A 26,602-nucleotide genomic window follows, 5' to 3' on the forward strand; every position below is an offset into this window, starting at 1 on the left:
GGAAAATTTTAAGAGAGCAAAGGAAAGGTTCTCGAAAAATGAACTTGAATATGGATCTGGAAAGAGTGATGACTGTTTTTAGTCACGTCTACTCATGTGCATTATTATTGTGTTTATGGAGAAAACCTTGGATGTCAGTCATCTTTCTTTTTCTACACTATTTTGAAAGAGTGTTTGAAGTATTTCTTGTGTGCCTTTACAGAGCCTGTCCCCCATTTTTGGAGTGTCGTTCACTTTGCAAGTTCTTTGAACACCTAATTTCCCTCAAAGTTCAGCCCTTTCTACATGAGCCCTTTTCCGACACCTCCTACCCAAGCACTAGTACATCCACCCCAAAATTACTTTAAAAACATTTTTTGCATATGCTTGCGTGCATACGTGTTGTCTCTGCCATTAAGATGTAAACTTCTTATAAAAAGAGACTGTTTCATTTTGTCTTTTTATGCCCAGTGCCTGGCTTGCTGATTGGTTGGTTGACCAGGTATAAGATTTTCCTAGAAAATGGAAACATAAACTATATAAAGATTGTGACTTAGCAAGTAAATGAAGAGAAAAGAAAAATGGACTGGGGTCTCAGAGCCAGATCAAAATCAGATTGTTCTGTCAAATGGAAGATCTTTAGTTACTTTAGGAAATGAAAGCAAAAGATCCCCAGGTTCCACATGGACCCTTCTTTAGGATGGAGAGAAGAAATGCCCTTATAAACCGATCACTCATCCTCAAGCATGATCCTTTTAACACAAGTTGAAATGGAAGAAACTGTTTGGTTTCTTTGGGCAGGTGACTATAAAGCTGATTTAAGACATTTTTTTATTTAAAGGTGAATTGCAATTTAAAATGTAGTATTGAGGCAAAGAATTTCCTTTCCACAAAACTGCCTAGTGTTCTTTAGTTTACTACAATGTTGGAAATAAATACCTAAAACCTTATTGAAGGCATTTGTATCTAGACAATACTGTAAATGTAATTTTTTGCACGTATTCATTTTTTTAAATGACTTTTAAAATGTTTCTTTGCAGTGAACAATAATACAGAAAAGGCTCACAACCATTTTCAAACATCTTGAAACTCTCTTTATTTTCTGCCATTTGGTGCAGCTCTGGAATTGGGAGGGAAATAGTGTCTATGATGAGACTTCCAAGAACCCAGTTAGCAATCGCAGGAGCAGAGCGGATCAAAATGATGACCAGCCATGCGACTCAGTGGTTTTTAAGTGGCAGAATTGCTTTTTAGTCAAGTATCTGGCATATCTGTGTTTAAATAGTTTTATTGAGGACAATTTAACTGTAGGTTTTTTCTTAAGACATCTGAGCAGCAATGTTGGGATATTAATGAATGAAATTTAGGAAATCAAAGTTAAAGGGACTGGAATTGATGTGATCTATGTTTCTTGTTCAGTCGTTTCAGTCATGTATGACTTTTTCTTTTTTTTTCTTTTTTTTCTTTTTTGAGGCATTCAGGGTTAAGTGACTTTCCCAGGGTCACACAGCAAGTAAGTGTCTGAGACCAGATTTGAACTCAGGTCCTCCTAACTCCAGGGCCAGTACTCTATCCACTCTGCTTTCTAGCTGCCCCATGTATAACTTTTTGTGACCCCATTTGGGGTTTTCTTGGCAAAGGTACTCACGTGGTTTGCCGTCTCATTCTTCAGCTCATTTCACAATGAGGAACTGCAACAAGCAGGGTTAAATCACTTGCCCAGAGTCACACAACTAGTCCTTGTCTGAGGCACTATTTGAACTCAGGAAGATGAGTGAGTCTTTCTGACGCCAGGCCCAGGGCTTTATCCGCTAGTGGCTGTGATGTATATGTAGGATAAGACAACTCTGAAACAAATGATTAGAAAAAAGCTGAACAAAAGATTCAGGTTTCTCCCTTCAGTCTTATTAGGACCATCCTTGGCCACCTTGCTATAGGAAAGAGATTAATTTTTTTTTTAAGGATGTATATGTTGGATGATGAAGATTAAGATCTTGGTCAAACATTTCCTCATCACCCTCGCTGTGTGACCCTGGGCAAATCACTTAACCCTGATTGCCACAAAAAAAAAAAAAAAGCAAAACAAAGCCATACACAACTGAAGTGACAACAGCAAATGTAGATCATAGGAGAATTTTATAATGCTAGAGCTGGAATCTGAAGTGAAATGAAATGAAGAATCAGACAGGACAGATATTGAAAGAGAAAACCAAGATTTCAGGCTAAGAAAATGGAGATAATTTCCTTTGATAAAATCTTTGTAATACTTCTTAATACACAGTATGAATCCTAGGAGTTCCGTCTTACCCTAACTTAGCTCAGCTTTAATAGTTGTCCCCCTGAAGAGTCAAGTTACAAACTTCTCCCATGTAATTATTTACCTACCTTAAAAGACCGCCACGAGGAAATGATTTGTGTATAAATTTGACATTAATAATGGTCATAATAGCTGAGAATTAGGACAAATCTGGGCTCAAGTCCCACTTTTGACATATACTGGCTACGTGACCCTGAGCAAGTCACCTAACTTCCTAGTGCTCTAGGCAGTTCTCCAAGGCTATAATTCACAGAACTGTTGCTGATCTACTCTGGTAGAGGGATTTTCCTCACCAGGACTTCTCCACACTGATGAAATTAGAGTTCTCTACAAAACAAAACAAAAGTATGATTAATCTTCCTTTATCTTTAGCTGCTTTTTAAAGAATGCACTGCACAGTAGTGCCAAGTGGACCTTCTCTAAAGGTGACTGAAAGTATATAGACCCTTTCATTTCCAAGCTTATTGGTTCATGAGGCTGTTTTCCTGAACTCTTTCCTGCAGAAGTGATACTTGCCATCAGATATTTCTTTTCCTTTCTTGAGGTTCATTCTCTTAGACTGAGCTTCCATCACTTTTCCACATGAGTGGGCCAAGCCTGCTGCCTGCTTTTTAGGGTGGGACTTTAAAAAGCATTTTTATTCAGTCAACTTGTATCCCTTCTAACAATTCAAACAGTGGATTTAGTATCATAAGCATAATTTAGTGATTTTCCCCCCTACTGTTTTCCATTTTCACTTCTCTTGCATTATCCCGTATTTATCACAGGTTGCTGTTGAACAGGTTTTTGGGGTTTTTTGCTGGCCATCTCCCCTTCTAGTCCCCTGGATTCACCCATCCCAGAAAAAAATCATTCTGTGTCCTGTGACTTTAGGAGGGAGGGAGGGAAGGAGGGAGGGACAGAGAGAGAGAGAGAGAGATTTTTGTCTTGCTTTTTCTCCTCAGTAGTAGAACTTGATATTTTCAGTTTTGGGAGAACTGAAAGATGAACAAAATGTGTTTTTTTCCTAAAGTCACCTCTTGTGACAGTTCTTTTGTACGTTCCCTGCGGAGCCAGAAAGAGGGTCATGAGCAGATCTCAAGTCTGCCTTCTCAATTAAGGGCCGAGACCTTGCACTGCAGGAGCCATGTCTGAACAGATAGTAAAGGTTGTTATAAAGTTGGCATTAGACAAAGGTAACAACGAGTGAGCTTTCTCCACGATGCTGAGGAAGACACTGGATGCACTGATTTTTTGTACTCATTCAGGATAGCATGTGGCATGGCAGTCTTCATTCTGCACACTGGTGCACACTGTGCTTAAGGCCTGAACTGAATGCATATTAATTCCAGGACATCCCCTGACAGTAGGTTTAGGTTGGTGTTGTTTTAAAGTCTTAAAATGAATGTGTCTTGCTCTGTTTCAGCAGTTTTGCTATGAAATCGAATTCCTTTCCTCTATCCTCCAAAATAAACACACAAACCTTCATTGAAGATTCAGGTCGGTGATGTTCCAATTGATCAGTTTTAACATATTTATTTAACATAAATAACGCATATTTAACATAACATGTTCTGACATGTTTTTAAAATTCTTCTTTGTTGATATGGTTAGTGACAGAAGTTTAGACTTATAAATATCTGCTCATATGAGATTTTTTGCAAGAAGATTTGATTGTAAATTAATTTATATCAATACATTAAAGGATTTGGATTTTTTTTTCTGTGCTGGAATCTGTGGACATAGATGACCACTCATTTTTAACTTATACTCTTAGAGTTGCTTTGACTCAGAGATGTTAAAGTGATTTGCCTATGGTCACAGAGTAGTAAATCTCAGAGGTGGGACTTGAACCAGTCTTTCTGCCTCCTGAGTCCAGAAACTGTCCACCGTCACCCTCTGGTTCATTTACTAATTTTCACAATAGATTCCGTTTGTTCATTAAGTAGGAGAAATGGTGTACATGTCTTTCTGAGGTCCAGACTTTTTTCAACTAGATCTAGTTTCTATACCTGCAATTCTGTGTTGTCTTATTATTAGGTAAGGGCGAGGAAGTCTTTATATCAAGAATCATCATAGATCCTTCAAGTATTTGTGTGAATGTTTGGCAAAAAAAAAATGACTGAGGTTCTTATAGACAGGCATACCCAGGAGATGTTGCAATAAATAAATTATAAAGCAAGTCACACTAATTTTTTGGTTTCTCAATGTGTGTGTGTGTGTTAAGTTTTTACTATACGGTAGTAGTTGCATACTATTAAGTGTACAATAGTATTATGTCTTTTAAAAAGACAGTATACATACCTGAATTAAAAAATACTTTATTGCTAAAAAAAAAAAATGCTAGCCATCATCTGAGCCTTTGGCAAGTCATTATCTGTTTTGCTGGTGAAGGTCTTGCCTCAGTGTTGATGGTTGCTGACTGATTAGGGTGCTGGTGGCTGAAGATTAGGGTGGCTGTGACAATTTAAGAAAACAAGTTTGCCACATTAATTAACTCTTCCTTCCATAAAAAATTTCTCTCTGTAGCATGCAATGCTTTTTCATAGCATTTTAGTAATAAACTTCTTTCAGAATTGGAGTCAGTCCTCTCGAACCCTGCCACTACTTTATTAACTAAGTCTATGTAATACTATTCAACATTGTTGTGTAACAGGGAACAGGGAAGCCAGAGGAGAGGGAAAGAGATAGGAAAGACTGGTCAGTGGAGCAGTCAGAAGACACACACAACATTTATTAAGTTCACCATCTCATATGGGCATGGTTTGTGGAATCCCAAACAATTATACTGGTTACATCAAAAATCACTGATCACAGATCACCCTAACAAATGTGTTAATAATTTAAACATTTGAAATACTGTGAGAATTACCAAAATGGGACCCAGAGACATGATGTGCACCAATAGACTTACTTGACTCAGTGTTGTCACAAACCTGGAATTTGTTTTTTTTAAAAAAAAAACACTATCTTTGAAACACAGTAAAGTGAAGCATAAACAAATGAGGTGTGTCTGTGCAGGAAAGGACATGAAGGCTTTGAAGAAAGAGACCAAAAAATGAAGACTATTTAGTTTTGAGTGTGAAAATATAAAGTTAGCTGGTTAATTAGCTGGGTGGTACCCACAAATAAGTCATAGGTTTAGCAGAGCTCATGTTTTGAAAAATCTAATTCTTAATGAGAAGGTGGGCTTTGTTTTCCCCCAACTTTCCTTATAATTATGGATCAAGAATGGTAGAAAGGATGGTTACATCTTAAACGTTGGACTTTGCTGACTGCAGACACTAAAATGACACATCTGTAATTGAAGTTTTAACACATAGCCATTACAAAATATGGCATAACTATATCATTTTTTAAAATTTCTAATCTTTTGGCATGGTAATCATGATTCCTAAGTATTAAACTTATTTTAAACTGCATCAACTTAGCAGTATTCATTCAGCCTCTTGTTTGGGAACTGAAATAGAAATTTAGAAGCCATACAAGGAATGTGATGAAACAATTCTTGTCCTTTATTAAAGAATTTAGAATCTTAAGTGGATACTGAAGAGACGAAATTTATATATTGTTGCTGAAATAGCTCTTAAGGAGGACACTACTGAGAGGAGAGGAAGTGTTCTACAGGAAAAGCAACAATTTTTATGTTATTGCATTGATTAATAATAATTCAATTTTAATATGTTTCAAGTTAAAACATATTTTAAATCTAACAACCTTATGCAGCAAGGAGGATATGATAGATTTCATTTAATCTTTGGGTCATAAGTATTGTCAACTTTTTCAGAAACAAAAGTTTGTCCCAAATGTTATTAAAAGAAATGACATTGAGTCAGAACAGTATGTCAGCCAATATTGTATTTCAAATAGTGACATTAGGGGTTTGTTTGGAGAAGGTGGGTTAATTTCCTTTTATGATGCCTTTGGAATGTTATCCCTAAATTTCTCTTTATAAGTGATGATAAAATGGCTATTTAGAAATTTATCTGAATCTTAACTTGAATTAATTTTTATTTTTATCCTATATAAATTCATGTGTTGATAGATTGTCTTTTTTATCACGTTTGCTGCCATGACTTTCTTCAGTCCTGTTCCTCTTTTGTCTCATCCCTTCATGCTCTATCCCACTTCACCTGATGTCTCCAGGGATTGTTCTGGGCAAAACTATAAAAGAGATGATATTTATGTTCAGACTCTACCATCTGCTCAGCTGGATGTGATCTCTGCTGGCGAAAGGATTCTCACACCAGGAATTCCCTATGCTGAGAAAGTCATCAATCCTTCATGTATCTGTGTAAATGTTTGGCAGAACAAGGTTGACTAAGGCTCTTGTGTGTATTTGTGCAGGGAAGACATGAAAGCAATGACCAGCACCGAAGAAAGAGAAGCAAGAAAGAAAGAAGAGACTTTAACTTTCACTCCACTTACAGTCATAATATTTGTGGTTGGCTGTTGTGTTATAATGATCTTGCTTTATTTCTTCTACAAGTGGCTAGGTAAGAAATTAGCTTTATTATTTTTTTTTAACTTTTGGTATATATTACCCTAACTTACTTCCATGAATTTCTTCTTTTCTTTAAATTAAGGTATTTTTATTATGAAAACTTGGATGACGATTTAGCTAATGTACTTTTTAATCCTCAACCAAAATTTTAAATTCTTCTACCCTTATTAGTTTAGATGATACCTTATGGTCTCAATAAGAGAATTCATTCTTGGCAAGGCAGAAGTACTTGCTATGGTATAACTAGATTTTCTCCTCTGAAGACAAAACATAATTGTATAGTACTTAAAACAGTAGTCTGGTTTTTTTTGTTGTTGTTGATGCGTGAATTATCACAAATGTAATGCCTGCCCCCAAAGTGCAGTCCATATATTTTGGAGTTAAAATGCCGATGTTGGTATTATCTAAAATTTATTTTAAAAATAACTCTCCTTCTATATTAACCTTTTATCATTAATCTAGATCCTTTATCCTAGAGGTCAGGATCCAATCGTATTAGAGTAGGATCAGGAATATGCCTAGTGGCCTATGGGTAGCCTGAACTTTTGTGTACTCTGAGGATGAAGGTGAAAGCTAGAATGATCCTCTTTCCAGTATGGCCTCTTGGAAATTCTCCAGTGGTAGTAGTAGCAGTAGTAGTAGTAGTAGTAGTAGTAGTAGTAGTAGTAGTAGTAGTAGTAGTAGTAGTAGTAGTAGTAATAGTGGTAGCAGTGGTAGCAGTGGTAGCAGTACTAATGGTAGCAGTACTAGTAGTAGTAGTAGTAGTAGTCGTCTTCCAACAATGGCCAAAAGTGGCAAGACAAGGGAAGTGGGGAAAGGGGAGCATTCATGAAGATCGCCCAAAAACCTTTTGCCAAGCCACTGTTCAAAGGATGTTAGCATCAAGTGGAAGTGAAGAACCTGAAGCCTCACAGCTTGATCCAACTGTTTCATTTAATCTGTCCTTTGGAAAGTTTTTATTTAAAAAACCTCTCAACTTATGACAACTGTACCCTAGCTTTCTTCAATAGCTTTTTTAGCATATTCACTGTATTGACCATTCCTTTTTTTCCTGGCTTACTGCTACAGTTCTCGCCCTCATCTCTCACATAAACTATCGTACTTGTCTCCAGGTCTCTTTTTTTTTCTCTTCCTAAGCCATCGTTTACATGCTGCCAAAGTAATTCACCTTACTCTCCCATTCCAGTGGCTCACCATTGCTTATTAAGATAAAATACAAACTCCTTAGCTTGGCATTCATAGCCCTCTACAATATGATTTCAACCTCCCTCTCTCCTTATTTAACATCACTCTTGTTCAGATATTCTGTATCTCAGACAAGCTAGTCTGCTGACTGTTTCTTGGTTTCGTTTTTCCTATCTGTGTTCATTCGTACACGTCATCCTTTCTACTTCTCCTCTTCCTAGTCCATTCCTCTGCCTCAGATATACATTCACCCCTGGAAAATAGTCTCTCCACATCTCTAGCTGTCTTGAGTTTTTCACTTTAAAGTCTCAGACTACATACCACCTTCTCAGTCAAGCCTTTGATCCCTCCACCCACCTTGAGCTAAAATTACCCATCCTTCCTCAAATTTCTCGTAACTCTAACCTCTCATGTGCCTGTATTACAGTTATTTGTATACATCTCATCCACATCTCAGATTTTATTCCCAGTGCCTAGTACAATGTAATGCACACAGTAAGCACTTAATATTTGCTGTTCAATTCCCCTCTAAGGGTAGCCACTACTCTTTTTACATTTCACTGGCTGCAGACTTTTTCCTTGTCTTCCTGTCTTGAACAGCAAACAAGCCTCACAGTTTCGCTGAAACTCCAAAACGTTGGTTCAGTTAAAATGAGTTATCATTTTGAATTACTGAGAGATGAAAAAAGAAAACTTGATATTTTAAGCTTAGTAATTTTTATAATAAAACTTTTATTAATAATTCTAAATAAAAATACATTAGTATTAAACATTGATAACTATATTATACCTCTTAGGAAAAGGTTCTTCCCCTACCCCCCACTTAACGGTGTTTTGTTTCAATTACATGTAAAGATAGTTTGCAGCATTCACTTTGATAAGATTTGGAGTTCCAAATTGCTCTTTCTCTCTTCCTCCCCACTCCCTAAGACAACAAGCAATCTGGTATGGGTTATGCAGGTACAGTCATATTAATCCTATTTCCACAATCAGAACAAAAGGGAAAAACCACAAGAAAAAAAACCAAAAAAAAAGTGAAAATCATCTGCTTCAATCAGCCTTCAGGCTCCAGAGTTCTTTCTCTGGATGTGGATAGCATTTTCCATCATGAGTCTTTTAAAATTGTCTTGGATCTTTGTATGATGGAGAGATCATCGCACACTATTTCTGTCACTGGGTACAGTGTTCTCCTGCTCATTTCACTCAGCGTCAGTTCATATGAGTCCAGGTTTTTCTGAAATCTTCCCACTCATCATTTCTTGTTGCATAATAGTATTCCATTATATTCATATACCACAGCTTGTTCAGCCACTCCCCAACTGATGAGCATTTCTGCAATTTCTAGTTCTTTGCCACCACAAAAAAAAAAAAAGCTGCTATAAATATTTTTGTACATGTGAGTCAAAAAAGTTCTTTATTACATGGATATGTCCATAGAATGGATCACGTTATAGCCTATAACATATATAAATCTACAGAAATAATTTATGCAGTATTGTTAGATTATTAGGTATACATTATTATGTATCTCAAACAACCAGTATGAAGAAATTCATTTTTGCCTTTCTTAAATATTGTTGGACTTATTTTATTAGATCTCACACGTTCATGTTAGCTTAAATTTTAGAATGAGCTGTTTTCCTACTGACATCCAGGTGACTCTTCCATTCCTTTCCCAAACCCTAAATAAGCAGTGGAAACACCATCCCACTGCAGTCTAGTCAGTCTAATTGAATGTTCTTTGAGCATCTATTTAAGATAGCTTTTAAAAACAAATCAATTGAAATACGGTGTTTGTACAGAGATTTTATGCCACATAACAGCCTATTACTGACATCTTCCTCGGTTTTCATTCAGTGTTTCTCCTTTTTTCCAGTCTATGTTATGATCTCCATTTTCTGCTTGGCATCTTCAATGAGCTTATATAACTGCCTTGTGCCACTGATTAGCAAAATACCATGTGGAAGATGCAGGTAGGAATTGTTCTCCGGGAAGCTCTATAATGTTGCTATGGGCTATTTAAGCTACGTGCCAAAAAGGTAGTGGAAATGTCAAACGATCTCCCATTTAAACATTTTATTACAAGTCACTTTATTTGAAAGTAAACTCGTGGTTATTGCAGCAACTTTAGTCCTGAAGGGACGTTTTTATATTTCTTTTGTCTCTGTTTGACCCTACCTAATCCCCCCCATCCCCCAACCTGTTTTCAACTGTATCTCCATTTGTTTTTGTTTGTTTTAGGATTGTGTGTGGCAGCAAAAGCTTTGAAGTGAGACTTCTCTTTCTTGCAGCCTTTTGCGCATCCCTGGCTGTGGTTTGGGCTGTATTTCGAAATGATGACAGGTCAGTTTTCACTGTTTTAGATTAGAGGCAGATTGTTACACATTTCAGTCAGTTAATCATCTACTTGGCTGAGGAATTCATGGCTTTTATCCTAGAATATCGTGGTCTTTAAAGAACGAATTTTCAGGAAAAACCCTGTCAGATAGACGGATTTGGATTTGGATTCAAATGCACAAAAGACATTTGAAACTCTCATTTCATGTTTAAATGTAGGCTTAAAAGTAAAGAAGATAAAGGTCATTTAATGAATTATTAGCATATTGTTAAAGGCTGATAGAAATCGATGCCTCTATGCAAGGACCTAAAACACTTCCAGAGGACTCAGGATGCCAAATGCCATCCACATCGAGTCCAGAAAAAGAACTGTGGAGTCGGAAGGCAGAAGGAAGGCTTTACTTTGTTTTTCTCATGACTTCTCTCATCTGTTTTAATTCTTCTGTGCAACATGACTAATGTGAAAATGTGTTTAATGAGAATGTATGTGTAGAGTCCATATGAGATTGCATGCCATCTTGGGGATGGAGGGGGGGGAGAAAAATTAAAACTTATGGAAGTGATTGTGGAAAACTGAAAACAAATAAATTAATAAATTTGGGGGAAAATAATTTTTTAAAAGAAAAAAGAAATTGATGCACCTAATATTTTATAATTTTAGAATAAAATGCTCTCGATAGCTTATTGTTTAGGAAAGTTATTCTATGAGTTTGCAACATTTTTAAAGCAAATTTAGCATTATTGCATCTTTTTCTCATCATAATGACCAATATTCTAGCATATCATTGTTATAGTACATATAGAAGATACTGTTTTCTTATTTTTTAACAAAAGTAATGTAAACAATCATAAAATCATAAATTCAGAGCCAGAAGGGACCTTAGGGATCATCAGATCCAACCCACTCTTTTCATAGAGAAGGTAACTGAAGTCCAGAGCATTTAAGAGACTTGCCCAAGATCATCCAGTTAATGTCCAAGCAGGATTTGAACCCATGTTTTCCATATTCTAAGTCCAACAGTACTACATGATGCTACATCACTAGTCACGTCACAGGGATTTAAGTTCTGGACCTTTTCCCCTTTTCTGTCTTGGCGGTTTCACTCATTCCCACATCTTTGTTTAACAGCGCCATAATGACTTTCCCATAGTCTTACTCTTCTGAGTTCATTTCCCGTTACCTGCTAGATATCACTTTATCTATGGCATTGCTGGTACCCTAAGTTTAACCTGATGAAAATGAATTCATTTCTACCAGAAAACCTTCCTGTTCTTTTAAATTCTCCATTGATGTTGATGGTACCACCATCTTCAACTTTGAGAAACCTTTGAGTCATCCTTGACCTGTTCCAGGCATTTATTATCCATATACAGTCATTTCTAAAGTTCTTTTCATTGAACTTCCACAATCTCATGCTTGTTCCTTTCCAATCCAACTGTAGTCCCTCTAATTCAGGAATTTACTACCCTCTTCTCTTGGCATGATGTCATGCCTTCTGGAATAGTCTTCCTGCCTTCCTTCCATTCTCTCGTTTCCAATATAACCTTCATTGGCTGCCAGAATAGTTTTCATATTATGCTACTTCTCAGCCCCAAAACCTTCACTAACTTTCCATTAAAGTACTTTAGAGTAGCATGTAGCTCTTTCTACAATTAGACTCCCACCTACTATTCCAACCTTATCTCACATTACTTTCCTTCACAATCTCTACATCCCAGTCAAATAAGAATATCCATCTTCCCCCGGTCACTTCTTACCTTCTCCCATCTCTGTGACTTTATTCACATGCTGAGAATGTACTTCCCTCAGCCATCTCCTGAATACTGAGCTCCATCCGTTCTCTTAAGATCTGACTCAAATACATTCTTCTTCAGGAAGCCTTTCCCATATTTGTCTTCCTTTTCCCTGGTTTTTAGTTCGTCTTTTTCTCCCAACTATTTTATCTACAGTAGTAAGAGCTTTGTGTTTTTGCATTGATTTTTGTTAGACATATTATTCACTGTGACCTCTTTACTTTGTAAAGATCCATTAATTTAAAAAATTAATTTCTGATTTCAGATGGGCCTGGATTTTACAGGATCTTTTGGGAATGGCCTTCTGTCTGAATCTAATTAAAACACTGAAATTACCCAACTTCAAGGTAGAGTATATTGTTGCCCTGTCCCAAATATACTAGTTATGTGCAATAATAAAAAAAGAATAAATCATATTTGTAAAGCATGTTATGGTTATAAAGTACTTTCTGTGTATTATCTTACTTGACCCTTGCAACAACCATGTGAAGTAGGTAATGTAAAGTACTTAGATCTTCCCCACTTTATATTTGTGGACACTGAGGCCCACAACAGTGAAGTGACCTCACCAAGGTCACCCACCTTAGTAAGCTGAGGGAGTTGAGCCCCAGTGCACTGCTCTTCCTCCCACCTGGTAACATACCTAATAGCCTTGTAGAGAACAGAGAAATTTAATAAAGGGCTTTGCTATGAATCAATGATATTCAAAGATATGAAAATGGTAGAAAGAAAAACAAAATGTTTTTGCCTTATCAGACAAAATTAGAAATAGCAGTTGTGTGAGGGTTGGTTTGTGGGATTTTTTTAATGAGTATACAGATGTGTGATTGTCTCGAAATACTATCAGCTCTTTCTTAGGATGCAGGAAGTTTAGTGTCTAATTTTCTTTTCTCTGACAGGCATGTGTAATCCTTCTAGTGCTCCTTCTCATCTATGATGTATTTTTTGTTTTCATAACACCGTTCATCACAAAGGTATGGTCATATTTCTGAAATATTTTTTCAGAATATAACATTCTGAGAAATAAGACATTTATCCAGTCCATTTGATTGTTCATGCTTGGGGATTTTGCCATGAAATTGAAATCTGTATACCTCTATGAATCCCCTCCCTCATTGGGAAATATTTTGGGAGGTCTTACTGTAGAAGTTCAGACAATTTAATGGAGAGTATAATTGTGCTTTTTTGTGCATTCTTAACTAAAACGTTATCTGTAGTTTGAGATGCGCATAGGCCTAATGCTGACTTTCCCTCCTTTATTTCTTCATAGTTCATTCTGCAACTTAAGAATACACTGGATCATCATTGCCTGATCACTCCTACTTTGTCTCCTTGTCACTCATCCTTTCTTAATTTGTGTTTGTTTTTCCTGAATTTTCCAACACATTTTTTTGCGTATGCGTCCCATCTGATTTTCTAAACCCATTTTATCCCATCAATTATTTCCTTCTTTCTTTCCCAGTGATCTCTTAATTTATAATGACAGTCTTTATTACATATGATGTGTATCAGGGACATGCCCTAGTGGTGATGAATTACAGTTCTCTTCCAAATAATTTTGAATTGAAAAATTATATTTTGAAGCTGTCATCAGCCCACAATATTTTACTAGCATCTTTCACTTTTATAAATACCACAGTGATGAGGCTACATTTTGAATGGAAAAAATAACACACTTAGATAACGTTATATGGTTCATGAAAAACATGCATTCTCTCATTTGATCTTTAAACAGCGTCAGTGCAAATGTGACTAAAAATAAGGAACTTTCCTAGAGCCTCAATGGCTAAGGATCACTTGTCCTAGGTCAGTATAATATTAGTGCGTATGTGCATGGTGCTCTGACTTGTAATACAAGTTTTTATTAAAATTCTTATCTTCTAGGACATAATAGAGCCCCACCATATCTTCTCAGGCTGAGGGCTTACAACCTGTTGCATGCATTTATAAGAAGCATCAAACCCATTACAGCAAATACCATTATGGTGGCAGACTGAAAATAACGAAGCTGTTTCAATATCTGGCCTATGGGAGTAGGGCTTTATTGAATCATCATAACACAATACAGTCGTTGATTTTTTCGAGTCTTGTCAGATGATATTCACTCTATAAGGGAATATCTTACGTTTCATCACTTATTAATATGAGAGAAAGATATATGGATAGATAGATGTAGCAAAGCATGCATTGGGAGAGCTGAGCCGGAGCTGAGCTTTTTACAGTTACAGTGTTGTCCTTTTCACCAAATAAGTTGTTATCCTCAGGTCGCATTACTTTTCTTTATCTCAGTCATATCAACCATTTCTCTACACGCCCCCTACCACATACCAAATCAACGTGAAAGCGCACAGAGAAAGATTGCAGATTTATAACCTCTAAGGTCCTTTTCTTAGGCACTTTTAGAACCCTGTAATCATATGCCCTGAGGAGGAAAGACAGATATATATATATATATAAGTATTCCCTCTTCCTTCTACTAACTGTAAAGAATTTTTTGCTTTCCACTGTTCTTAGCCCCAGGACACTAGAAATGTTTACTAGCAACACATTCATTTCAATAAAATTACAGGTGACAAAAAAAGTGAATGCTGTTAAAATTTTCTATATTGGGATTAAATTTACACTCTTAGGCTGTTGAAGTCACCTCATCACATAGCCATTCATTTAATCTCAGATCATTTCATTCTTAACTTTTCCATTTTTGCTGTTATGCGTAGAAGGTTTGAACCTTGGAAGTGCTACATCATGTCCATGAGCCTGATAGGTTAATAGCAGGTAGGCAAGTAGGTATAGAAGAAGGAATATAGGATTGCATGTATTTAGAGACTTCCTTTTGGGGTGTCCAGAATTCACTAGCAAATTGAATCATTAAATGGAAATCCATTAAAATGGAAATTCAATTATGATGTGGAAATGAGATTTAGGAAATAACCTTAGCATCTGTTTAGTTTGTCACCTTCTCCTTTAACAAGCTCTTATTCAATATTACTATCTGCCAAGCATCGTGCTAAGTCCTAGGGATGTTGTAGTTGTGGTCTTCCTTTGTTTTCAAAGACGACCATGACATCAGAGAAATGATGACATGACTTGCACTTGACTTTGATTTGAGTGAGGGAGGACTGTGCAAGGTCACCAGCCTCACTTTCTCCTGCTGAGCCATCTGGATCCAGTGGCCTGATATTCATTAGGAAAACTGGAGATAGCCCAGGATGCAATGGGAGACCTTGGCCTTTTTAGGCTAGGCATTTTGGCATACTCATTTTGAGAGAGTTAATGCCCACTGAGTGAACAGACCTCTTTAAGAAGTAGTCAGGGAATGGCCCTTTTAATGAGCCAAAAAAAATAATAATAATAACTAAATCATACCGAGAGGGAAAGAGAAACTGTTACTATTGATAATCACTCCAAGCCAGCCATTAGGTGGAGCTTGGGCAGGGACCTATTGTTGTCCAACCTATGAGCTTCAGAGTGCACTGGGTTTAAGGTTTTGGGAATGAGAAGAAAGGAAGGAAAGGAGGAAGGGAAGAAGGGAGGGAGAGAGGGAGGGAAATCCAACCAGTAAACCCCAAAGGAAGGGGAGAGGGAGACAGAAGGCAGAGGATGAGCTGAGTCCTCATAAGGATATAAAGAAAGGCAAAAACAACTATCCACAAGGAACACACCTTCCATTCAATAAGGAAACACGTAAATAACTAGGTGCATGTAAGATATATAAGGAATTATCTAGAAGGTCATCTCAAAGGCAAGCTTAGGAAAGATTTCCTGCAGATGAGATTTGAGCTGGTTCTTGGTGGAAAAGCCAGGCAGACTCAAAGGTGAAGAGGTGAAGAACATTTCAGGTTTAAGGGAGAGCCATTGCAAAGGCAGGCAGTTGAGAGATGGAATGTCATGTGTACATGCAAATAGCCCACTGTAACTAGAATACAGAGTGTGTGGAGGGGCGTAAGTGATCAGACCGAAAGCAGAAGAAGAAGCCAAGTTTTCAAGGGCTTTAAATGCCATACATAGAACTTTATATTTAATCCTGGAAGAGATTTCCAGTGGAGAAACCACTAGAACAGGTGAGTAGTATGGTCAGACTTATGCTTAGAAAAATCACTTGGACAGCTGAATGAAGATGAATTGGAGTGGAGAGAGTGCTGAATGGGAGGCTATTTCAGTCATATGGGAGAGGTGTAATGGAGAAACCAAAGTGATAGGATCTACTGAAAAACTTAGCCGTGGAGTTATTGAAGCAGAACTGTGTATATAACAGATTAATCTGGTGGTCATCCTAACTGGATAGGGTGAGATGGATTGGCTGGATTGAAGTAAGGTATGAGTGAAGGGCAGAGGGCCTGTTAGGAGGCTCTAGTCTAGGCAAATAGTACATACCAGCACCCTCACACTAGGTAGCAGCAGGAATAGAGAGGAGGGGGGCAGATTGCAGAAGTGATGTGTAGTTAGAATAGACATGAAGTGCTAACTGATTAGATATGAGAGGTAAAGGAGGTCAAAGAATCCATTACACCAAGTTTCAGATGTAGGAGACTCAGTAAATTGGGGTGCCCCTGACAAAAATAGGGAAGTAGCAACTAGAAGCAAGTTTCAAAAGGAAAATTTTGAGAGAGTGATTTTGAGCTACTAGTGAGACTTGCAGGTTGAAAAGTCTTGTGTGAATTGGAAATCATTGGGTCTTGGATCTGGACCTTGGGAATCATAAAGTCTAACTCCTACATCATAAATAATGACTAGCTGAGCCAAGATTCAAAATGAGGGAAGGAGGAAAGAGTGGGTGCCAAGGATAGAAGAGGGACGTTTGATGGAGAGTTTTGGATGTCCTCAGTTTGGTTTTTTAGTAAGTTTTCATCGATATTTTGTTTTATATCACCATAGTATCCCATGTATTCGTCTTCCTCAGTCTCCCAGAGAGATATCCCGTATGTCAGTATTTTTTTGAGAGGAAAAAAGTCCTTAGCTTTCTTAAAGAAGTAAGCTAAGCTGTGCTCTTCCTGTGTAAGAACAGGACCATGGTCACTACAGCTGGCAATTTCATTTCTCCTGCTGCCCAGCTCCGGAGCAAAAAGAGCCTTTAAAAAGCAATTCATTACTTTTCCCATCCTGGAAGCAAAGTTAAGGGAGAACCCTTGGTCTGTCATAACATTTCCTTTAATACCATAGGTTTTGTTTTTAATTTCTATTTACTTTCATAACCTATTTTGCTTTGACATGATAGAACTTTGAGACCTGTATCCCACAGCATCCTCAGCTCAGTGACTGAGGAGTGTTTGCCAACTCCATGCCCAGCTCCATCTCGAGGAACCATTTACACAAGTTTATTTTGCTCCTCTCCCCCTTCCGTCCTGAGCTCTCTGACAGAAGCTTTGACCAAAAGGGGGGAGAGAATGCTAATTCCAGCTTGGAGTGTGGAAAGGGAAGAGAAGGAGCATAAGTGAGCACTTTCAAGGTCAGAAGGTTTACGGAGCTTTCCAGTTCTTTTGGGGCTAATATGCAGCAAATATTAAGGCGTAATGTGCAACATAAAATGTGTAGAAAGTCATTGAATTGTTGTACAATATAGTTTCCTTATTATGTAATAAGCGTTGTGACTTTTCAGAGAACCACATCCACATACCCAAATAAAAGTATAAACATGAAGTCTGCTAGGTGAATATGGAAGATTTGTATTTATCGTTGTTCATTATTATTGATGCAAATGACGAAGAGTTGACTGTGAATATCAGAATTATATGTTAGTACAGACAATACTTAGGTTTGCGTTGTTAAATTGTGTGCATTTTATAATCTGTCAGTCCCTGATGTTTTATCAACACCATCGTCCGAAGAACAAGCGTGCTGGGCATCTTTTGTGTTTGTATTCAGTGACTACATTCTGTTTGGTTCTCCATGAATGTTGAATTGAGAAAAAGCATTTTGCGGCTTATCTTGAAACTGATTATTTTTGTCCTGGTTATTCATTCAGCAAATATTAACCAGATAGAGGCTCTGTTCTAGAACAGTGGCAAATCATTAAATCATTTAGAAGGCACAACTTTGCTCTTTTCCATTGAACAGAATGGAGAAAGCATCATGATCGAAGTTGCAGCTGGACCTTTTGGAAGCAGTGAAAAGGTAGGAATGTGTTACACAGAGATGCGTATTCATAGTGAGTGTGTGTGCACAATCAATTTTGCTGCATTTCCATAGTGTCTGCAATTAATGATTTTGTCTTCTCATTTAATTCAATGAACATGTAGTGCACATTAAGGTATAATTTTTTTCTTACAAAATATAGCCACTTTTTAGTCATTTAAAATTATTAAATACATATTGACTTGGGTTTCATCCTAGAATGGTGGAAACTTGGTGGAAGCCACTGCTCAGCCCTCAGCTCCCCATGAGAAAGTAAGGATTGTATTTCAGATATGTTCACTGGATTCTAAATCACACCCTCTGAGCCAAGATTCTTCTTTGGGGGAAAAACAGATGGCCAGCATAAAGTCTAACTTGTTTCACGACCTGAGTCATCTTGTTGGTCATTGAAGTTAGACAGTGGGACGATTGGATTCATAGGATTAGTCCTATGTGTGTGATGGGTTTCATTTTATAAAACTACATAATCTGCTTCTTTCAAGCTTTGTAAATCATATGTATGCGTGTGTGCGCGTGTTCAACGTGTGTCCTCTGATTTCAAATTCTTTTTCAATGTCAATTAAAATGGGTAGAACAGTAGTTCTAATGGCAGTACATGGCTTTTTAAATGTGATAGTTAAAGATTCAGATGCAGCTTAATGTCAGCATTTCCTCCTGCAGTTGCCAGTCGTGATCAAAGTACCAAGGTTGATCCATTTCTCGGCAATGAGTGCATGTCTAGCACCTGTTTCAATACTGGGTTTTGGAGACATTATTGTTCCAGGTGAGCAGTTGTCTATAATAACTTTTTTATTTTGCTTTTAACATGGATGTTTAAATAACTTGTTTTTCATATTACCCTTGAATTTCAGTAAGTTACATTTTAACTATAGGTTTAGAGAGAAGGTACTATTCTGAAGGTTGCCTATAAAACAAGTTATATTTTTAGATTTCTGTTTTCAAACGTAAGATGGCTTAGAAGATCTAGTAAGAGTTGGAATAACCAGGGCAGAATAATGAGAAATATGCTTGAAGAATTAGTTGCATGATGATATTAGCTAATTATTCTTTCTTTTTCTGACTGCTCTGCCTGACTCTTAAAAGACAGCGCTCTCAGGCATATAGGGAATACACGGTATTAGAACAACAAATGACATCTCCTGAGAGGTATAGCCCATGTGTGATCGTGGGCAGTCTATGCATCAGATGCCTATGAAGCAACCCAGGCCATTAGAAGGTACTAGTTCCATGGTGATCCCCTTCAGCTAAAAAAGAAAGGTCCTAGTTAGCGCTTCTGTCAGCATGGCCAGTGGAAGAGAGAAGATTGTGGCATTCCTTTAACGGAAGCTAACACAATATAGGTCTGCTTAGAATGATCACTTGGCAATTCCCTTTTCACAGAACTGGAAAAGTAGGGAACCATTTCTATGGTATGACCTTAAGACAACTTAAAATTTCAAAAATAATGAGTTGGCTAAAAATTCATGGCTTAATTTTACATTTTAATTTCCCATTTTAAAGAGATGAAATACTGTTATTTTTGCATGTGTAGGATTGTGATTCAAGAATTGAAAGAATAGAAGGCAGCCAGCTACAGTAAACCTTCCTCTTTCACTAAGCAGAGAACAAAACTAAATAAGTTAAGTAATAATAAAAGTGAACCTTTTCTTCTGTGAATTCAGGCAACAGGAGGAAATTCGTTTGACTAAATAAAATTGCAATTATATTTCAAGCCTACCACTGATGTACATGATGGGTGCGTTAGCTAGCTGAGCATTCGTGTGTATAAATATTTATTATACAGTCAGTTCTGATAATTCTTCATAGACTCGATTTTACAAATGATCTTGGTAATAAAAAAGTAAAAAGAAACTGGTTATTTCTGTACAACTATAAAACTAGAGTTAATATTTCACTGATCTTTTAAGTTTTTAAATTAAAACTTGCAACTTCCTTATACTATTATGACCATAGGCCTTTTTTATCATATAATCTAGTACCTATGAGGATAAGGTATAATCCTCCTCTAAGGAAGGATTACCTATAGTCACAGTTAATATAACAGAAATTTAAAATATTCTCAATTCAAGAGAGGAGGACAAAGTTCTAGAAAGGCAGTGGAGAGAGGACCCGCTTAACATGATCTAGGGGTTAGTGTTTTCAAGTTTTGTTAAATTTAGATAGCCTTTTATGGTCTATAGAGTTCAAGATTCCTTACTGCCATGATAATATTGAAATGCATACATAATTTAATTCATCTTAAAGGGTTTTTTTTTCTTAAGAAATTAATCTTGTTGGGCTTTTTAGGTCTCCTGGTTGCTTATTGTCGAAGATTTGATATCCATGTTGGTTCTTCTATCTACTATGTTTCCTGTGTAATTGGTAAGTTATTTTGTTTCCTTTTTTGACTCACAATTGTATAGGCAAGTCTGGGGATCTAGGTGCTAAGGCACACAGTTTACAGTTCTCATTGTGCTCATAACTAGCTGGGTGAATATAGGCAAGTCAAAGCAAAAAATTAGATTTTAGAAGGCTAGCCTGGTGTAGTGGCCAGAGAGCCAGCCTTTTAGGCAGGGAGATCTGATTTTAAGTCTTGCCTCTTACAAAGAGGCTGGTTGAATGACCCCAGGAAAATCACTTCACTTACTCCTCAGTGCCTCCAGGCAACTTCCTAAAGCTATTAATTGGTAGAGCAAATGCAAGCTCTTCTTTGGTAAAAAAGAATTTCCTAATTGGGAGTTCCTTCTGCCAAAGAAATCATAAGTTACTCTGAGTTTACTACCCACACCCAAAATAGATTTGAAAGCAAAAGAAGATTCATGTAAATATAAAATATAGTAACTCATTTATCAGGAATTCACTTATCCTGGAACTGCAGAACTATCTAGTACACTTGCAACAACCAAGAAGTACCCATGAAGGCTTCTGAACAGCCATCCAAGGTACAATAAAGTACATACCCTTTATTCCCAGGATGCCCCCTCTACCCTTTACTCACAACCTTTTGGTTCATTTTAGGTACAGTTATAACAAACTCCCTGATCTGGTTTCTTCACCCATAGAAAATCAAAACAAGCCAAAGAAGGAGCTTTATTATAGTCAACCACACTTCCAGGAAAATATAGTTAATAGTCTTAACAGTAAGAAGGATAAGAAGAACTTTTTCTTAAAGGAAATTAAAATGCAAAGCATCAAACCAAAGAATTTTAAAAATATTGTCTAGAGTCAAGCAACTCTGTATCTCTCAGTAACCCCTAAGAGTATCACATATAGCATTTCAAAAAGCATTCTGATATAATGAAAGCAGCACTAGACTAGGGAGCTCTTCGACCTTGGGCAAATGGTTTAATTCCTCTGGGCCTCAGTTTCTTCCTCAGTAAAATTATGGGATTGTCCTAGAATGATCTCCAAGGTTTGTTCCACCTCTAACATTCTGTGATTGTGTGTTCAAAATGGTTACTTTGGATCATCCAAAAAAGCTTACTGTTTCTCAGTATATTTTTCTCCTGTCATTTGAGGAGTCAGCACATCTGTCGTACTTTTTAACTATCCAAAGTACTTGAAACAAGTATTGTCCCTTGATGAAATAATCACATTTGAATTGTTTGGACTGTGGAACAATTCCTTGTCTGCTGATACCAGATAACGGAAGCATTACTGATGAATAATGGAGCTATTTACTATTTACACACTCTAATCAGTTTCTGAAATTGTAGGAGATTGTGGGATTAGCTTTCGAAAAGCATGGGGTAGGACAGTCTTAAAACTGTAAACAGAAGTTAGTTTGCCGGGGTCTTCAAGATGTTTCAATACAAAGTCTAGTGATTTTCAAACTGGAAATGACTAATGTGGCATTCTTGGTCCTGCAGCCTACGCTGTGGGCATGGTGCTCACTTTTATAGTTCTTATGCTGATGAAGCAGGGCCAGCCAGCTCTTCTCTACCTAGTACCTTGCACACTTATCACAGTTGTGGTTGTTGCGTGGAGACGTAAGGAAGTGAAGAAGATCTGGAAAGGCAACAGCTACCAGGTATGTACTTAGGTTTGCGTGCTGATACTTTGACTTACTTACCTTTATGACGAGCTAGCATCATCGACTGGTCACTGGCTCCTAGCTTACTTGGTGTGTCATGGAGACGGTCTAGAAACAGGCTGAATATTCTGGTGGCTGCCCGCCTGCCACATCATCAGTTTCCGATAGCTTCCTCTCTGTATCTGAAGCCAAAAGCAAAATCTTAGAAGATCCTTTGAAAAAACCGTACCTTTGGAAAGGAGGTAAAGATTAGGAGGGAAACCACTTCAGAAAACAAACCACTTCAAGTTCCTAAAAATGTCTTCAGACATACAGAAACATGATTCATGGAAAATATAACTTTACTTAAAATTAACTTTTAAGCTCCATACGTAGCCAAAGCATTCATTTTATAAAACTAAACTAGCTGCTCTTCAGCTCCTAAAGGTGCTTATAAAAACATTTCAGGATGAGACAGTGTGGCATAGTGAATAAGAAGCCAGCTTTGGAGTATGGAAGACCTGGGTTAAGTCCTGTTTTTGATACATAGAAAATGACCTTGGACAAATGACTTAATTTCTCTGCCCTAGGCAGGTATGGGCCAGCTTTGACAAGAACAACTTTCCTTTCTAGGAATTTTTTACAGTAAGGAAATCCTAAGTTTGGTTACAAAGAGAGAGGGAGACAGAGCAGGGATGGCCATTTTAAGTGCTATATTAGCTAGCCTGTGAATTCCTGGGGCAGAAGAAATTTTCATTATCAGAACTTGTTCATGTTGGGTGTTGGACTGTCTCTTCATTGAAATGAAATTCCTCTCGAGTTCCCTGAAGCTCAGTCCTCTCTTTTCTCCCTCTCCTGTCTCCCCCACACAGTGTTTACAAATGTGCTATGACTGAAAATAGTTGGGAAACTGTAGATAGAAGCACTTTGCTACTAAGGTCAAAGTCATGGCTTCGGTCCATGTTATGATGAGTATATTCCAAGTCCAGTTAGCTATATTGCCAGCCAGTCAACAGATATCTATGAAGCACCTACTGTGTGCCATACGCTGTGCTGCAGATACCAGTGTAGGGAAAAACAGAAACAGCTCCTGCCCTCAAAGAGCTTCTAGACTAACAGGGAAAGACAAAACACAAAAGAAAAATGAGGGCGTGGTGAAAAAGTTGGAGAATTCTCTGGAAATGTTCTGAGCTAAACACTTGTCTTAAGTGGAGAATTAATTACACAGAATCCTTGGGCCATGTCACGTCTGTGATATCAGTATTTGCAATATCCATTATGAATAAAATTAGGAAAACTCCTCCCATTACTTCTTGCTCGTGTCTTGATGTTTAATCCCTTTATGAAATCTCCATGGAGCTTCAGATAAGGCCATTGTTCCCATTGTTCCCAAGTGGGGGTTAAGATCCCCCAATGGAAAATCTAAATTATTGAATAAAATATTCTATACTCTTTAAATGTTAAAATATATGTTCTCCTCGCATTGATTTACTTTAATATCCCAGAATCACCCTGCAGAATTTTTGCCCATTTATTAGATTCTTTACCATTTAAAAAGTTAGTGCACAGCGGAGAAACAACTTGGTCCAGTCATATCACAAAGGATTACTGTCAAGTTGTTGGTAGTTCAGATTCTTTTCAAAGTACAATCACTTTGAAGAAGTCCAGTTTAACAAGGATAATTAATATTTTGTTGGCTAAAAAAATAAACATTGAAAGAGTTAACTCAGATCTTGTCTTAGCATTTCCTGGATGTCTTCAAAAAATAAATAAGTCATACTATTATAAAGTGAAAATGATGAGTAGCAGGTGGCTGGCCAGACATGGTGCTGGTCCCCATTAAATTCTACCTAAAAAGCTTCTGGCTTGGGTTGATGTTCATTTGAATGGCAATCAAATCATCAATCCCGTGACTTGTGGAGGTCTGTCAGTTGTTTGCTGTGTAGTTGCAGTCACCAGATTCACAACAGGAGCAAACCCTTGGCTGTGATTTTTTGGCCTTGTCTCCCTATGGTGGGCCCAGCCTGGTTCAGACTAGTCTGGTGCTTCAGGTTCAGAATTGGAATGACAGAAAACACTCATAGACACTTCACTGCCTGACCTTTACTAAGAGGGAGTGACTTTAACCACGGCGTAGAAACACTCAGCAAGGACACAGCATTGATTCACATTCAAATTTCTTGCCTCTCTGTGCTGCCCCACCCAACCCTACCCACCCCCCGCTCTGCCCAGCCACCAGGAAGTTATATCACTGGCAAGAGCCTTAGTCTCCTGAGTCAGTTAAGGCTCAAGGAGAGTTTCTGTATGGGAAAGAGAAGTTAATCTAGTCTGAGTGGCATATAATATTCCTGCCACACCTCACCACCTGGTGACAAAGTTCCAAAGGTTTTTAGAGTATCTTCCACCACTTAAATGGTTTTAGAGCCATTAATTACTAGGCAGCCCTCCTTTCAGGGATACTAGAAGTCTCCTATAGGTAGCATTAGAAGAAGAGCTTAATGAAGAGAAAAGAAAAGCAGAAAAAAAGAGAGAGAGAGAGAGAAATAATATAATGAGCCCATGAAGGAGTGACTGACTCCGTAAGTGAATGAAGACCAGAAATTCCAAGTGTCATCATCCCCCATCCCTAAGAAGGACCAAGTCCCAGATCTTAACAATCTGGGGCATGTGGTGGGTGATACCAAATCTTTGCAGTTCACAGTGGGAATCCCAGTGGAAAGCGGTGATGATGGACAGGAGCAACACCAGGGACATCAAGGCCACAGCACAGATGATGAGACTTCTGGCACAGTCATTGATCCTCATCTTGGGGCAGGGTCATCTCTACAAAGGTAGCTAAGAAGTCATGCATGCAGCCTGTCCCAGTGCTAGGCTCAAGATTGAGATTCATCCTGTACCACTTCCTATTCCATGTTCCTTGATCCACTGGCCAGGAATTGGGAGTTCCATTAGAAAGGAGGAGAATATGGGGAATACTAAATAAATGTCCCTATAAAAGCCTCTGCTTCCCTCTTCCAAAGGAGTTGAGGAGAAAATTTTAACACTACATTTCCCAGTAGCACTACAATAGTGCTACTCTCAGTCACCCCCAAGAAGAAAAAAACCAGTGACTAATGATTACGGTATTGGCAGCAATCTAGGCGAGCCCAACCTGTTCTAGAATTCAGTAAGGAAAGGTCTTCATGGGTCCTACCTTTGCTGTGGCACAAACCAGTACCCATTCCTTGGTGCCCACACCATTGCCTGCTTAGCTTCTGGTACTCTCCACTCCTCTCTTCTGGGAAGGCATGGCTGTACCCGCCCCCATGCCAAGATTTAGTGCCATGTCCTATGCCAGGTTAAGTGCTGCTACAAATGCTGCGGTCCAAGGGCTACCTCTATATGGCAGAACCAGGTAGCTGCCACTACCAGAGCCTGAGTTTTACCCTGGGCTAGGCCGGACACTTTTGAGGGTGATCATGCTTTCCCTTCCCATGCTGCAACATGTCCTAAGATCCACTCTGCAGGGAGTCGATTCACCTATCCCTAACTAGGAGTCCCAGAGAGAAAGAAAATTATGGTTCACAGAAGCAAAAATGGAAGCAGTCTCTTTTACTCTTTTTAAATTAATAGAATGCCTCCTGTCCTCAGCAAATCAGCTGTTGTCCATGCAGCACATTTGTCCATATCCCAGATTTCTAGAAAGATCGCTAGACTCCTGGAGAAGATCAAGCATTATCCTTTCATGTGTCTCTCCCAGTGCCTTTAACCAGAGAATACCCATAAAAATTTCCCAATACAATGTAAAAGTCCGAACGTGTTCCTTCAGAACAGTTCTTCGACAGTTTTTGTGTTCCGTTCTTTGGGAAAGACTCAGACCTACCACAGCTGATGGATGCCCAAATACAAAAATGATACAAATTCGTCACATGATAGTTTATCATATTTATGGTTCCTAAAGACAAAGCACATTCACATCTGTCTCTAATTGCTGAATACCCACAGTTTACTCTCTTGCCTCCTCCCTTTCCCTCTCTCCCTGTAATCCCTTTGGGGCACAAGGTTGTCTCACAATATGCACCCATTCCCACCTTAAATAAGTAAAGAGACCACCCTGGGCTTGCCTTTCTCTGCATCACCCTTTCCCCACTTCAGAGCCGTTCCAATCCCACCCTGGCCCCATAGGCCAGAACATCTGGTGCTTCAGGTTCAGAACAAAATGAGAAACTAATAGATAGCTAACAATTAATAAATGGAAGTTTAATTAGCCACAGCATTGAAAGGACACTCAGGAACTATTGATTTACTTAGGTTCAGCTTCCCTGTCTCCTTATTACACAGAAGTCTTGTGTGCTGTGTTTACCAGGAGACACCACTAGCCCAACCTGTCTCAAGGATAGTTTCG

General features: G+C 38.0%; 1 protein-coding gene across 2 annotated transcripts in view; it reads left to right on the top strand.

The window, feature by feature from the left end:
• SPPL2A (signal peptide peptidase like 2A) overlaps nt 1-26,602 on the top strand; it is a 64,445-nt gene that overhangs the window by 32,604 nt on the left and 5,239 nt on the right. The window contains exons 6-15 of one of the 2 annotated variants that reach the window (XM_072623273.1): nt 6,623-6,771; nt 9,841-9,937; nt 10,206-10,307; nt 12,361-12,442; nt 12,995-13,069; nt 18,150-18,206; nt 18,426-18,479; nt 18,888-18,990; nt 20,514-20,588; nt 22,076-22,236. In XM_072623273.1, the coding sequence (XP_072479374.1) occupies nt 6,623-6,771; nt 9,841-9,937; nt 10,206-10,307; nt 12,361-12,442; nt 12,995-13,069; nt 18,150-18,206; nt 18,426-18,479; nt 18,888-18,990; nt 20,514-20,588; nt 22,076-22,236 (955 nt within the window). The remainder of the gene's footprint in view (nt 1-6,622; nt 6,772-9,840; nt 9,938-10,205; nt 10,308-12,360; nt 12,443-12,994; nt 13,070-18,149; nt 18,207-18,425; nt 18,480-18,887; nt 18,991-20,513; nt 20,589-22,075; nt 22,237-26,602) is intronic. The other variant, XM_072623272.1, reaches the window with a different exon arrangement.

The sequence above is a fragment of the Notamacropus eugenii genome, chromosome 7, assembly GCF_028372415.1.
Source record: "Notamacropus eugenii isolate mMacEug1 chromosome 7, mMacEug1.pri_v2, whole genome shotgun sequence".
NCBI classification, from domain to species: Eukaryota; Metazoa; Chordata; class Mammalia; order Diprotodontia; family Macropodidae; genus Notamacropus; species Notamacropus eugenii.